This window comes from Schistocerca serialis, chromosome 11 (assembly GCF_023864345.2).
Source record: "Schistocerca serialis cubense isolate TAMUIC-IGC-003099 chromosome 11, iqSchSeri2.2, whole genome shotgun sequence".
NCBI lineage: Eukaryota > Metazoa > Arthropoda > Insecta > Orthoptera > Acrididae > Schistocerca > Schistocerca serialis.
Window position 1 is genome coordinate 83575063 of NC_064648.1, and position 16739 is coordinate 83591801.

At 41.3% G+C, this 16739-nt stretch overlaps 1 protein-coding gene across 9 annotated transcripts in view; it reads right to left on the reverse strand.

The window, feature by feature from the left end:
• Positions 1–16739, reverse strand: part of LOC126426871 (zinc finger protein 99-like) — a 172144-nt gene that overhangs the window by 139231 nt on the left and 16174 nt on the right. For 5 of the 9 annotated variants that reach the window (XM_050088915.1, XM_050088914.1, XM_050088910.1 and 2 more), the window contains one exon: positions 14957–15049. In XM_050088915.1, the coding sequence (XP_049944872.1) occupies positions 14957–15049 (93 nt within the window). Of the gene's footprint in view, positions 1–4745; positions 4854–14956; positions 15050–16739 lie in introns of all 9 variants that reach the window. The other 4 variants (XR_007576450.1, XR_007576449.1, XM_050088913.1 and 1 more) reach the window with 1 other exon arrangement.

A 16739-nucleotide genomic window follows, 5' to 3' on the forward strand; every position in this document is an offset into this window, starting at 1 on the left:
GTAGGTGCTCAAATTTCCTCTTAGCCTCAGTCGGTCCAGGGTCTTATATTCCACGAATTTCCTCTCTTCTTGTAAAATCCTCGCGATCAAGGTGAATAATGCTCTCCACAGTTGACACAGATGGGAGGCAGGGCACATGGACTATTGGGATGTGATGGACATTCACAATATCGACATGTGACATTGGAAGTACAGCAGGCAGACATATGGCCACTTCCAGCACTTAAAGCACTTCATCGGGGGATGTATATACGGCTTGACGTCAAAGCAGTAGACCATCACCTTCACCTTCTCAGGCAATGTAGCACCCTCGAAGGCCAAGATGAAGGCACCAGTGGCAAACTGATTATTCCTCGGACCCCGATGGATGCGGCAGATGAAATGAACACATCGCCGCTCTAAACTGGCATGCAGCTCGTTGTCAGACTGCCAAACTAGGTCTACATCTACATTTATACTCCACAAGCCACCCAACGGTGTGTGGCCGAGGGCACTTTACATGCCACTGTCATTACCTCCCTTTTCTGTTCCAGTCCCTGTGGAATGTAATACCCTGGACCAGATTTAAGATCTTATGTAGTGTGATGGAAACAGAAACATCCCCCAATTTGTCACACACGAGTTATACCTGTGATTGGGAAGAGGATGCTGTTTTTATAAGGACTGACCCAGAGCGCATTTTGGACAAACCCTCCACCTTCCTGAACTTGTCATCCAAATGCTCCACAAAAAATTGAGGTTTCATGGACATCAAAGATTCCCCACGAACTCCTGTACATACGAGGTACTGGGGCGAATAAGTTTCACTGCCATCTTTAGCCTGGCGTTCCTGCCATGATGTGGCCAGGGAGGGGGACGATTTGGGCTCATATTTCTTAGCATTGGAGTTAGACTTTTCCCACTGAAAGACTGCTGGCAGCGAACGACCAGCATGAGATGACATACTACACATCATGGTGTGTCATCTGCCCAGATGCTACCAACCCAATGCCACACACTCCGAACAGGGGCCCTCCCCACAGGTGCCACCCAGCCTCAGCAAGGATCACCTGGCAGGATGGCCATTGCTGGGAGTCCCGATGCCCTAGGGAGATGGCCATCATGGCGTATGTGGGGAGATAATGGCGCAGACATCAGCAGAGTGATCCCTGTGTTGTCGGGGGATGCTGCAACCAACAGGGTACACACACACTGGACTAGATACCGTGCTGGATATGAGGTGCAAAGAAGTCCATGGTCACCATAGGCACAGAAAGTGATGCTGCATAGTGCATGGTGGAAACGCACACAGGAGGGTGTCACCGAAGATATGCAGAATGGGCAGGACTGCAATGCGATGACGAAAAAGTGTGTTAAAGATCTCAATGTGTGATGGACACGATGCACCATGTAAGGCACCCTTCCCCACTTGGCTCGCTCTTCAGGAAAATTTAGAAAGATGGTCAAACCAGACCGGGGACCATCACAAAGACTAAGACATATGAGACTCCTTTTAGTCACCTCTTACGACAGGCCGGAATACCTCGGGCATATTCTAACCACCGGACTTGCAGAGTTGGGGGGGCAGAAGGGATGGTGTGCTTTAGTCACTGAGCAGCAGAAGTGGGAGAGGAAGTTGCCGAACAAGCTGCGAGAGTCTTCCCTGGTGACATTGAATGATGGAGGGATGTAAGTGGTGCAAAGGGAGGTCAAATGAGGAAGGAAAAGGCGAACTGGAACAGCTTGAAGACGGGGAGTCAGGGAGATGGCTTTACTATGAACATCATCCGGTATGAGCAGCTTGACTCCCCAGTAGATGAGCTTCAGGAAAGTCAAATCAGACCAGGAAGAAATGCAAAATCTCAATGCAGTTATAAGGACACAATTTTGTTTCCTGAGAGCAGAATACAAGTGGATGCTGCAATTCTAAAAGCAGCCCTAAATCCTCTTTGTTGGATTGAAGGCCACGAACATCCATTCAGGGAGTCATGATAAGGAAACAATGAATGGATGTCACCTCAGAGGATGCCGATTGCCATCCTGTCAAGACTCACTGCTACAGGGCACAGAGCCATGACAATCGTGTTCCATTTAGTCTACAGACGTGTCGGCTTTGTTGTGCAGACAGCTTGCAGAGTTCAATACAGAGAAATGGTTAGTGGCGCAAACCGGAGACACAAAGGCCAGCCAGGCCAAGGTATCACGTGGCGACACCACCAAAGAGGCTCTTTGAATTGGCGAAGCAGAAGACCATTTGCCTTTCTTGGACTTCTTTGGATCTTTCTGGCTATCTGATGAAAACTCAGGCTGTGGTTGGCAGGAAAGTCATACGAGTTCTTCACGGGAGTATTCCTGCTGTCCTTCCTGGCCTGCCGGTTGTGTAACTGGTGACTTCACCCTGTGTGGCCAGAGTTGGATGGCTTGTTGCATAACTGGAAGAAGGAATAGCCATGCTACTGTAACACTGGGCAATTTCACAACCTCAGAGTAGAATTTAAGGTCTCAGGTTTCGATGGAGCAAGATTTGGCAAGAACGGTACTCTAAGTACCAGACAGCAGAAGGCAGGGTTTGAGACTAGCCAGTAACTTTCGAGCGATCAGCTAAGGTACTTTTAGCTAGATCTCCTGGACACCCCACTCATCAAGATACATGGGTCTATCTCAAGAGGAACAGCATGGTGGCCATTTCTGTTTATACGGCGGGGAGGAAGAGAACAATTGCCCTTGTGTGCATCCCCACCATAGGTTAAACATTTGGCCAAGTGTCAACAAGACATTCGATTGAAACAATGACACTGGTAGCAGCACATCGGATTCTGAATACATGGTTGGACTGTGATAACTTCATAGCCTGCTTTGATCTTTGACGGAAGCACCAATCTATCAATGGTGAGAGAGAGAGAGAGAGAGAGAGAGAGAGAGAGAGAGAGAGAGAGAGAGAGAGGGTGCGCACGTGCATGCACGCTAAGGAGGCACCTACCTTTTTCATCACCAGATTGACGGCAATGGCACCCTGGTCAGAGTGGTATGTTTGGATTTCGGCCTTGATCAGACCATCCAGCAGCCTACTGTAAACACCAACACTGAAAGAGTTCAGAGTTCTATGGGCCTCAACAGAAACAGGATGTCGTCGAGAAGCAAAGCAGCAAGCAGTCGTCATGCTTGAGAATCAGAAGCAGTTTCCAAAAGCAAAGTGCTATTCCGCAAAATGAGAGCAGGACATCATAGGGCTTGCAATTGCATCAACACCTTTCTGAATTAGAAACAAATTTACTGTTGTGAAGGACTGACCGTCTTCAGCAAGTAAAACCACGAAGAGTAGACAACATTCCATTATAACTACTGATAGCCTGATAGACAGGCAAAATACCCTCAGATTTCAAGAAGAATACAATAATTCCAATCGCAAATAAAGCTGGTGCTTGAAAATTGCCAAGCTACTTGTTTAATAAGTTACAGCTGCAAAATATTAACACGAATTCCTTACAGATGAATGGAAAAACTGGTAGAAGCTCATCTCAGGTAAGATCAGTTTGGATTCCATACAAATGTTGGAACACGCGAGGCAATACTGAACCTACAACTTATCCAAATCTGCATCACCTGCATCTACATGGATACTCCGCAAATCACGTGTAAGTGCCTGGCAGAGAGTTCATTGAACCTAGAAGATAGATTTATGAAAGGCAAACCAGCATTTGTAGACTTAGAGAAAACTTTTGACAATGTTGACTAACACTGTCTGTCAAATTTTGAAGGTGGCAGGGGTCAAATACAGGGAACAAAAAGGTATTTACAATTCGTACAGAAACCAGATGGCAGTTGTAAGTCAAGTGGCATGAAAGGGAAGCAATGGTTGGGAAGGGAGTGGGACAGAGTTGTAGCCTATCCGTGATGCTATTCGATCAGCATATTAAGCAAGCAGGAAAGGAAACAAAATAAAAATTAGGAGTAGGAATTAAAATCCATGGATAAGAAACAAAAACTTCGATGTCTGCTCCTCACTAAGGAAACCAATCCACACAGCTAAGTCAGTCATCAGGATAAGCTCGACACAGCTCAACTGTTCCTGCTGCTGCCGGAAATGAATTACTCTACACTAAAGCTTTTCCATAATTTTTCTTTTTTCGTCATAAAGCAGCCTACTGTGATTCGAATATTAAAAAGGGTACCAGCAAGGCTGATATGTACCTGCAAACAAAGCAAAATTTCATTATGTAACCAACTTTTTTAAAGACTGCCACTCATATGTAGCAGAGTACAGATACTGATGTATAAACAGAATGAAGATTAATCATGGGTATGTACATGCACCAGGTGGCTGCAACACAAACAATACAGGAAAGGCAAGTATTTTACATTGAACACGAACAAGAACACCTTGTTTTGTTACAGATTTTACCAAATGCATATCTTCATATATGCTGAGTAGCTTAAGAGTCATGGGTAGGCATAGGATGTGGTTAAGCGCCAAGTCCTATGCATTGTAATTGTCTCAGTAAAGTTCTCATAGCAATAGGCCCTGCTGCCTTCAAACTGGTGATCACCTGACTCACAGTAGTATGTTGAACACCCCACATAGCCCTTTTCTAGGTCCCATTTCTTCATCGAACACTTGTGGTCACCTTTACATTTATTTCTTTGTGATAGTGAGTATCTGCCCTAAATGCGATTCATGTCAAAAACACAAAATCTTGAGTAATCTCCAACAGATGATGACAGTTCTTCCAATAACTAATCTTACATTCAATGTTTGGTCCACTTACTGTGTACTGCCATGTTCAATTCTTATTTGTCTGCAGCACATAGCAGAGCACAGCCACAGTTGCACTGCATTTTGGAAATACTGTCACCCTCAGTTCAATGTCGGTTGCCTGGAAACACAATGCCATATTCTGTACTCATTAGTATGCAAGCAACTGTTCAGGTACTGTGTCTACAGCAGTAGTACCTTTGAGGAAAGAGAGGTCTAGTTATGTCATAGGCTATTCCACAGTACTGCCACGTTTATGCTTTAGAAACTGAATTGTGTGGACATAACGAAGAAAACTGTGGTATACGTAAAAAGCAAAGCATGCAACACCCTAGACATCTGCATGTCAATCACTGCAAAACACAAATGAAGACAGGCACTGTGGCAATGTTCTATAGACAAGATTGCTCTGGCAGTACCTAATCATACAGCAATATACATAAATCCATGCTTTGAGAAAATAAGCCACTTGCCACTTCAGTAATATGCCTCATATTTTCATAAAAACCTGTTTGATAAGTCGATTTGGACATTGTGTTGCATTGTTTATGCATGATAACTTGTTCACACAGGTGTAGTGAAAAAAGGAATTTCATTCAGGGAACAAATTTCCTCAGAAGTGGAGGATGTGCATCATATTGGGGCTGAAGAAGAACAGTGGTAACCTATCTTAAGCTGTCAGCTATCTTACAGTAAAGCTGTTCACACTGTTGAGCTGTTGTACAGCAACTTCAACTTCATGCATGGTAACCACATGAGACTAAATTACCTACCACCTATTAGAACAGTAAATGCATTAACATTGGTAAGAGTGCTGTAATATCACAATGGGGCTCCACAGCTCGTAGGTTTGATGCTACTTTCAAACTTACTTTTATATTTTTGTTGATGACAGCATGTGTTGGCAAATATGACTGAAAATAATGGTTAAGAAAGCTGAATAAATCTTATACTGGTTAATAGCTGTAAAATTAATATAAAAAAACAAATGACACGTAATGTCCCTAGTAAGTTGTTTCTTAAATTTATTGTAAATTAAATGCACCTGTGGCAAGCTGTCCACCTAACGTTCATGGTGCAATGAAAAGTATCTTACTGATTTTCCTTAGAGGAAAAGAGAAGGAAAATTCATTGTGTAGTAGGATCTGAACCACAAACCTCATCTGTTATACTAAATGAGGTGTAATGTTTTAAACAGATTTAAATTTGTCGATACATGTGCAACAAATGCCACCATGAGAAATGGTTTCTGGATGGGATACCCAGCACTTTAAATAACAGCAGCCACAGTCTGTTTTCCTATCCCCTTGTCGGACTGTTTGTTAGCTCTGCTATCCATTTCTCTTCAACATAAGCTGTTAACCTCTAGCAAAGTTTATACCTTTTTGGATTGTTCATAAGCTCACAGAATTTCTGCCATACAACACATTTATCACATTGCCCAGGAATTTATGTTGTGTACATGTTACTGCTTTTCCTTTGGCATAGATATTCCGATTCCACTCATCTCAGTATTATATATTCTTGCCATAGCTTGCATACAGAAAATCAGACATTTAATATTTGTTTTGTGTATTCTTTCACCCTTTGCCTCTGCAATGTCATTGCTTTCTCATCAACAACAAGTTTACACCATCCCATAGCATTGAGCACAACTTTAACTGGAACATGGCTGTGTCTAGTCATAAGAAATAGTTCATTCCTACTACTGCTTGGTATGTGCTTCATATTGCTGACTAATACATTTTTTTCAAGGTGGTAGCTGGAATACAATTGCTACATGACACTGTAATTAGACGTATGTCATACTGCCTGCAAAGGAGCTCATAGGTGTACTGCACACCTTGAGGAGAAGTTGAGGGGCAGAGAGAAAGGGCAAGGACGAGACAGGCAGAGAGAGTAGGTGACAAGATGGAAAAATAGTGGGCGAGGGGGAGACAAAAAGAGTGGCAAAGGAGGAGATGGAATGAACGTGGGAGGAGAAGATGGACTAACAGATTGGAATAAATACCTACCCCAGCAATGCCATGAACTCAGCTGGTTACTAATATACTGCTGATCTCTAGAAAACTCACAATCTATGATTATTTCAATTAGCTTTCAACTAGGGGATAACTTTTCTCAATCTACATGCAATATTAGTGATGTAAATGCTTGCAATATTCTCAAGATCATCCCACACCAAATTTAGTCTGGGATCCTCACTGATACAATCACTGTGACAAGATACTCCCAACAGACCTTCAAGAAAATAACAAAGAATATTCGAATTAATACAGCTTGTGCAAATCTGTAATACAAAGATATAATTTCCTGATCAGCTTTTCTAACCCACATTCCCATGATTCCACCTTGTGGTACATTTCACTGTGCTCTTTGCAGAGACACTAACAGCTCTCTGCTACACTGTTACTTCACAGCACTAAACAGCACAGCACTAAACAGCACAGCACTAAACAGCACAGCACTAAACAGCACAGCACTAAACAGCACAGCACTAAACAGCACAGCACTAAACAGCACAGCACTAAACAGCACAGCACTAAACAGCACAGCACTAAACAGCACAGCACTAAACAGCACAGCACTAAACAGCACAGCACTAAACAGCACAGCACTAAACAGCACAGCACTAAACAGCACAGCACTAAACAGCACAGCACTAAACAGCACAGCACTAAACAGCACAGCACTAAACAGCACAGCACTAAACAGCACAGCACTAAACAGCACAGCACTAAACAGCACAGCACTAAACAGCACAGCACTAAACAGCACAGCACTAAACAGCACAGCACTAAACAGCACAGCACTAAACAGCACAGCACTAAACAGCACAGCACTAAACAGCACAGCACTAAACAGCACAGCACTAAACAGCACAGCACTAAACAGCACAGCACTAAACAGCACAGCACTAAACAGCACAGCACTAAACAGCACAGCACTAAACAGCACAGCATTGACTCTGACCATCGTCTGGTGACCCAAGTTTGCCTCACATTGCAGAGTTGTGCTTTTCCTATCCACACACCTTTTATCACTCGTCTTCAGCCTTCACCCGCCTATTGTTGCCCGCATTTATCAACTTAACTACTTCTCACACTCACAGCTTTAGTGCAAATGAGTTCAGGCATTTGACACCCATTTCTGGGCAATGTATTATTGTTCTGGTAATCTTTGACTTCTCCTCCTCTCCAATCAACAGTAGTGTCTTGCACTGGACCCAAGATAACATCCAAGAATTTCAGCCTGCAAAAATTATTTTGCATTGACTGCCTGTGTGACAATCAAGGACCTGGTTCTAGAAAGCAACAGGGTAATTTAATTGAACTCTATTTAGAATTACTTTAGGACTGCCAACTAGAAATGAAATAGTGTGGTGATACGTGCAAAGACTGCAGAGCACACATTCAGTGTATCCCAAGGGATATACCTTCACCACACTGCCAATATATTTCCCAAGTGCAGTACAGTTCAGTTTTAGACAGCTCGCTGTCCTTTGGAAGCATTCACTGCACTATGGTATTTTGTTTGCATTCATTTCATATACTTCTAGTTGCAATGTTACCTGTCATTACTGTTAGCAGTTGTGGACTGTGCAGTGGTTAATGCTAAAAGCCACTTCAGCAAATGTTATTCAGTGGATATATCAATACATTTCAAGCATTTGTAGACTTAGAGAAAGCTTTTGACAATGTTGACTGGAATACTCTCTCTCAAATTCTGAAGGTGGTACAGGGAGCGAAAGGCTATTTACAATTTGTACAGAAAGCAGATGGCAGTTATAAGAGTCGAGGGGTATGAAAGGCAAGCAGTGGTTGGGAAGGGAGTGAAACAAGGTTGTAGCCTCTCCTTGATGCTATTCAATCTGTATATTGAGCAAGCAGTAAAGGAAACAAAAGAGATGTTCAGAGTAGGTATTAAAATCCATGGAGAAGAAATAAAAACTTTGATGTTCACCGATAACATTGTAAGCAAAGGACCTGGAAGAGCAGTTGAATGAAATGGACAGTGTCTTGAAAGGAGGGTATAAGATGAACATCAGCAAAAGCAAAACAAGGATAATGGAATGGAGTCGAATTAAGTCAGGTGATGCTGAGGGAATTAGATTAGGAAATGAGACACTTGAAGTAGTAAAGGAGTTTTGCTATTTGGGGAGCAAAATAACTGATGATGGTCGAAGTAGAGGGGATATAAAATGTAGTCTGGCAACAGCAAGGAAAGCGTTTCTGAAGAGAAATTTGTTAACATCGAGTATAGATGTAAGTGTCAGGAAGTCGTTTCTGAAAGTATTTGTATGGAGTGTAGCCATGTATGGAAGTGAAACATGGATGATAAATAGTTTAGACAAGAAGAGAATAGAAGTTTTCGAAATGTGGTGCTACAGAATAATGCTTAAGATTAGATGGGTAGATCACATAACTAATGAGGAGGTGTTGAATACAATTGGGGAGAAGAGGAGTCTGTGGCACAACTTGGCCTGAAGGAGGGATACGTTGGTAGAACATGTTCTGAGGCATTAAGGGATCACCAATTTAGTACTGGAGGGCAGCGTGGAGGGTAAAAATCGTAAAGGGAGACCAAGAGATGAATACACTAAGCAGATTCAGAAGGATGTAGGCTGCAGTAGGTACTGGGAGATGAAGCTTGCACAGGATAGAGTAGCATGGAGAGCTGCATGAAACCAGTCTCAGGACTGAAGACCACAACAACAACATATCAATATCACTCTTGTTCAAGGCATTGCAACATAAAATCAGTTGAGAGAAATGGTTTGTGCATGATCTGCCTACATCATCAACTCCTTTTGTTGATAGTGCTCTCAAATGTACTGTTGTTGATGAGAAACTTATGCTAAAATAAAAAGAGGAAATTATTGGCTTCAGCATCCGTAAGTGAAAGTAAGTGAAAAATTTGAAAAGATAGAGCATATAAATCCAATACCTCTCAATAAACCAGTTGGCCACATACAAAAACTTACAGGTTGACAAAAACATCCAGGCATAAAATAATTAGGCTGATAACTTCTCACTGGCACTTCAACCAAACAGAATTGATATGGGCCTAAATTGAAGATTATGTTGCAAAACATTGATGAAACAAGTAAAAAAGGTACACTGTCCAGTTGGGGAACTCAGTAATGAAGCTGTTAAGAAAATTACCACAGAATGTGTGGTGTATTTACCTGCAGAGCAGATTGTATTTTCATTACTAAGAAGGCTTTTATTGGCAACTACAATCAAATGAAGTGCACCTCAGGAATTCAGCACTAGTGACACTAACAAAATCTTAATATTTTGAATCATAATTGTTGTAATCAGAAGGTAGTGAATGATGTTATCACTATTCTTCTTACTTTCATACTTAAATTTCCATACTTCTACCAAAATGGGTACCTTTCTTGCTACAAAGATTTGTAATATTTGATCGGAGAATGTAATGTCATGTTAACCATAAATGCTGTGCTGTGTTTCTCTCAACAAAACAGATGACTGATACCTTATCACATGAGCAGAGCATCACACATAATGTTTAATTTAAATTAATCTTATGTTAGACATCTCTGACAGAGTTTGGAGCTGTTGAAAATAAGATATATTCTAAGTATTTTGTTAACACAATTTGGTCATTTAAACTCAGTAACAAAGTTTCCCTAGAGTCAAATTTTCAGGAACATTAGATAATGGATTTTCGAAAATATTCTGCATATAAAACTACAAATTAATTGCCACAAACAAATCTAAAATGAGAATGTAGTGCAACTCCTCCAGAACCCACTTCCACCTTTGTACACTGATTAGTATGCAAATTAGAGTGTGTTCAATGAAACGTCAGATCATACAAACAGTCAAGGAATAGTGAGGCAACTGCATTTTGCATCTCCATGTGTTCCTTCTCTAGTGTCAATACCAAAGTACTTTTGGGGACAGTATAGATCACAAGCCTCAGTTTTAATTTTACTGTAGATTGTGATTTTACACACGATCATTTTCATAATTTCAATGTTATTGATCTACTAATGTTCTAGTGCTTTAAATTCAGCTGTAGCTTGTACCCATGTGTCAACAGTTCTCAACCTGTTTCCTCAGGTAATGCTCTACAGACCAACTTTCATCCATGCTATGGACAACCATTTTAGCGCTGGAATTTACTATGACAGTGCAAAGCACAGATTTTCCCATTCAATGTATCACTGTTAATTTATCAAGTATTATGTTGAACACACTTTAACAATGATGACGATGTTGTTCAACACCCTCACAGTGCTGTTCAATCATTGTCTGTGAGTACTGTGATCTTTAAGAAATGGGTTCCTTATTCTCTCATAATAAATGTCTGATTAGAGTCCATATCCTTGCCTATTAATATCCGATTCTTTGTACACCTACATTTACACCAGACTAGTCACCCAATGGTGCATGAAAGAGGGTACAACTGGTACCACTACATCCATTACTTCACTCTTTCCTACTCCATATCAAGTTGGTGGTTGGGGAGAACAATTGCCAGGAAGCATCTATATTAGCTCTAATGCCTCCTATTTTGTTGCCACACTGATTTTGCAAGATATATATTGGAATAAATAGTACATTGTCCAAATCTTGCTGTGTACTGAATTACACTATATCCTCCTCAAAAAAGGACTTCTTTACCTACTAGTTTAGAGTTGCAAGTGCATGATGAGGTTCCATTATTGACTATGTAACTAACATCAAAATTAACTACACTCTATTTAAAGTTCCTATTTGATATGTGTAATAGTAGCATTTTCCCCCAAGTTAGATGGAAAAATCTGACTAGTACACTACCTGATGTCTTAACACTTATCCTATCATCCTGTCCCTTCTTTTAGTCAGCATTTTCTGTACATTTCTTTCCTTAACAGTTCTACTGAGGACTCCATATTCCTTGTAGGTTCACTTAATTTTCAGTGGCATTCTCTAATCCCACATGTGAAATGTTTCATTTCCCTTCTCTTCATTTTCCAATCATGTCTACCCAGTAAAAATTCCAATATTCACCAAAACTGATCTTAGTGCACAGAGCTGGATACTGTTACGAAGAATAGATTTCTACGAAGTGTTACAAATTTTTGTTAACACCATTAAATTTGACTGTTTGCTTTCCCGGCAAAGACTGTTTAAGGTTTATTGGGTCTCCAGCCGGGTGGTAGCATTGATATCTTGCGATGTTTTTGACAAGAAAGGAGATGAATGACATCAGAGCCATGATCAATTTGGCTGGAAAAGAACTGGACGCTGCCACAATCGCAGTCCTCAAGAAAGAACTGAATTTTGCCCCTATCCCCAGAACAAACCTGAAACGAGACATTATAGTGGTGTGGAAGAAGTAAGGGCTTCCAAAGGAGGAAGCAGATAAAGTCAGGTGGGAAACTTCCAGAATAATCGACAGATCTCACTTGCCAACAAATAATGTATCTGCGGAAGAACGAGCAGCTCTCTGGTCCCTTAGAGATGACAGTGAAGTAACGATCCTACCAGCAGATAAAGGGAACGCTACAGTGCTATTAAGCACTGCCGAGTACCGGTAGAAAATAAACCCACTGCCATAACACGAGGCCTATAAGAGGCTGAAGAAGGATCCAACCCCGACGATGAATAGAAAGATGATAACTCTGCTGAAGAAATCTGGCTTACCTGAGCCAATGAAGTGGCTGTACCCTAGAGTGCCAGCAATACCACACCTCTATGGACTCCCTTAGATCCATAAGGAAGGGGTACCTCTCGACCGATTGCAGACTCCAACTCTCACAGTTAAGGACTTGCTAAATGGCTAGCAACACTGCTCCAACCCCTTGTGGGACACTGCAGCCACCATGTGAGGTACTCAGCCAAATTCGTAAAAATACTCTGGGACATGCTACTACAAATCGAGGACCTACTCGTGAGCTTCAAAATGACGTCGCTTTTCACGAAAGTGTCCTTAAAGACTCCTTGACACTTTTAGCCCAGCACAACCACAAAGTCAGCCTCTTCGAACAAGCACTAACAACCCACTTTTTAGCACCACAGGGAATTCATCGAACAGATTGACAATGTGGCCATGGGCTTTCCACTGACTCCTGTGAATTGAAACCTCTATATCGAACATTTCGAGGAGGTGGCCCTTCAAAGGTCCAGATAGAAACCAAAGCACTTCTTCCGCTATATCGACGACACTTTTGTTATATGCGGACATGGAAAACTGGTGCTAGATGAGTTTCAGGAACACCTCAACAGCATCCATCCAAACACCAAATTTATAACGGAAATGGAGGAAAATGGATGCCTCCCCTTCCTTGATATTTTAATTAAGAGGAAGGCAGATGGTTCACTAGGCCATGCAGTACATAGGAAGAAGACACACACAGACCTATACCTTCATGCAACTAGCTGCCACCATCCAGCACAAAGACAAACTGTACTTAAATGGCTCTGAGCACTGTGGAACTTAACTGCTGTGGTCATCAGTCCCCTAGAACTTAGAACTACTTAAACATAACTAACCTAAGGACATCACACACATCCATGCCTGAGGCAGGATTCAAACCTGCGACCGTAGCGGTCGTGCGGTTCCAGACTGCAGCGCCTAGAACCCTCGGCCACAAAGGCCGGCTAAACAGTACTTACCGCGCTGGTAAATAGGGCGCATGTCATCTGCAACTAAGACAGCCAACCATCCGAGCTGCAACACCTGAGGGAAGTCTTCCTCCAAAATTGCTACAGTGAAACGCAGATCAACAGGGCACTTAAAAGGAAGAAGGAAGCAGTGAGAACCCCAGATTATGATGAAGTAGAAGGAGACAAACGACTCACTTTCCTTCCATACACGGTTACGCTCTCAGCCAAAATTGCACTATTTCTGGGCAAATATAATATCAAAACCGTTCTCCAACCACCACCAAAGTCAGGGAGCTCCTAGGTACTGCCAAAGACCTGCCGATCCTTAACACATCAGGAGTATAAAGCATACCATGCAAATGCGTAAAACAATACATTGGGGAAACACAGCACTGTGCATCTAAACGCTGTGAAGAACATATCAGATGGGTGCGACTAGGCCACACAGAACAATCAGCCGAAGAAAAATACAGCATAAATGTAAAACACACCTTCAACTTCGAAAACACAAGGGTACAGTGCCGAGCATCTGGCTTCTGGGAAAGCATTATCAAAGAATCTATAGAAGTAAGGATTCACAACAATCTGGTCAACAGAGATGAGGGATCTCAACTCGGCGCAGCGTGGAATTCTGCGATAGCGGCAGTCCATCGGGAGCTTACCCGTCAATGTCCTCCGCCATAGACAGAATGCTTACACCGAGAACCAAACATGGCTGCCAAGGGCGACTATTATCACAATCACCGTGTGCACGCCACTGGTCCACCGCGGCTACCTAAGGTCTAGTGGATGGGGGTGACCACACATATAAATAACCCACTCTCCACCAATCTCGACACTTCCCCAGAAGATGGTCAGTATGACAATTCCTGAAACGTTGCGAGATATCAACACTACCATGCAGCTGAAGACCTGAGAAACCTTAATCAGCATTAAATTTAGTACACTATGGTGATAATTAAATGAAGATGGAATTTCACATGCTATCACTGTAATGTGCTAAATTTAATACAGTTTACAAGAATTCTTGCTATCACAATGTTTTCTCTTTGCAAGCAGTTTGGGATAAGCAATGTTCCACTACACTGTAAATTTATGTCATGCATACTGGATAGACCCATTGTCTTTACATAGAGCAAACAGAATTCCAGTAATGCAGTATGTTTTTCATTAAATACTTCAGAGAAAAGAAATAGTATGACAAATACCATACTTATCTGATAACATACTGCTTACAGTTCATTGCTTTACCTCTTACATCTTTTCTATTACAGAACTGTGACACAGACAAATTGACAGCTGCTGCAAAGAAGTCTTCTTTGGTACATTTGTTCCAAGAACAAATGTGAGACATTTAATATTTAGATGTGTTACAGTTAATAAACTTATGTTTCCTACAAGTTTCATTCAAATACCATTACACACAACAGAAAAATATACCCACAGTCAACTGAAATACTATAAAAATTCTGGAGAAGTGCTCATATGCTAGCTTTTAATGATTCATCATTTATGATCACTGGAATTTACTACACCCAATGCATATCATGATATTCATACAGTACTTCATGCACAATGCATCACCGATGTGAAAACTTACATCATGCTCAATGCCATCTAAATCCCGTTTCAGTTCTAGGTCTTGCTTTATACGAAGACTAGGCATTACAATCCTTGGTGGATCTTGAAGAAACTGAAAAAAGAAAGAATGGCATATTCAAAGCTTCTGTTCTTGTGCTTGTGTTACACATCTAGTGGGGCTAAAAAGCTATTTGTCACATGTATTCACTTACTGGCATTAGGTAACAAGAATATGTGTCACATTAAATTAGATTTACTTTCATTCCAATTGATTCATACTGAGGTGGTCCTACAGGATGTAGGAAATGTCAGAAAAACATGACGAACATATGAAATCAAAGTTTTGGTTTACCTTGGAGGTAGACACATCAGATATCAACCCCCCCCCTCCCTCCCTCCCCCCCCCCCTCCCTCCCCCCCCCCCCCCCTCTCTCTCTCTCTCTCTCTCTCTCTCTCTCTCTCTCTCTCTCTCTCTCTCTGAATGTGCCAAGGTGCAGGCTCCAATAAGAACATTTGATTTTATGATGATCTCAGCTCCCTATTTTCTGACCTATGTTATTCAGTGGAAGATGATACGGTACCTATGCAAAGCCAATGAGGGCACTATGGTCAAGAAGAAACTAAGCAACTAGCAGGTTATATGCAGAATGCATTTTTTAGGTCAGAAAACCACCTGTAAAGACAATAAGCAGGTAAATGCAGATCTAAGTGTAGGTCACCAAATTTTGGTACTGAGGAAAATACATGTGTAATGTCACAAAAACTAATGCAAACCTGAAGTAAAAGTAAAGCTTTCAACAACCTGGAGTTAGTTATTAACACCTTAGTGCTCTGTTAGACATTGTCTTTCTGGGTGTGATACACCACTGGCTTCCTCCAACTTTTGAAGTCACTGACACAGTGAGTTACATGAGGACCTAGAGCTTCACAATGGAATGGAAACTGTCATTTTCCACATAGACAATATCCATGTGAAAAAGTGACAGATGATGCCTGGGATGGAACCCAGAACACTTGAATTTGTAGCCTCACACTCATTCAATAAGTAATCCTCTTACTCTTAGAAAAGTGTATATGCATTCAAGACAAGATCCAGAGTTTCATTAACTAACAGTGGCACTGTACACAACACTGGAAGAAAAACTAGAAATAATTAGCTACAAAATCAGATATTCCATGCCGAGGACCCACTAGAAAGATGCACCACAGAACACAGGCAGTAATACATTATCATGAAAAATCAGCACTGGACAATAAGATAAATCTGCATTTATCTCATTGAATGTTAATGAAATTTGGAATCTGCATGCAGGTAAGTATCAAATGTGAGGAAAAAATAATTCTGAAGTGTCGAATGTGATGTGGAAAAAGTAACTATTTGAGTTCCAACATCCACCCACCATAGTACATTAATGCTTAAGAAATAGTCTGGTAAATATTGTATACAAATCAAAATCCTCTATCATACTGCAGTGACAGGATATATATACTTGTCAGCTACATAATTGAAGATGCATGAATTCAAACAGTGAAAAAGATTTGGAGGAAAATTACATCAATAAAGTACAACATGACACGAGGTTGACCAAATATAGACAACATGAGCCATGCTGTCCATCCATTTCATTGAAGAGATTTAAAGAATCCATGGAAAATGTAGATCTATATTTTGAGAGGACAAACTAAACTCTTTCATCTCAAAATGATGTCCTGTGACATTAGCACAGCTGTGAAAACAAAAATTCCTGTGAAAATCTATGAAATGTGTTTTCCCAAAATTAGCCTGTGTAACTGTTTAGAAA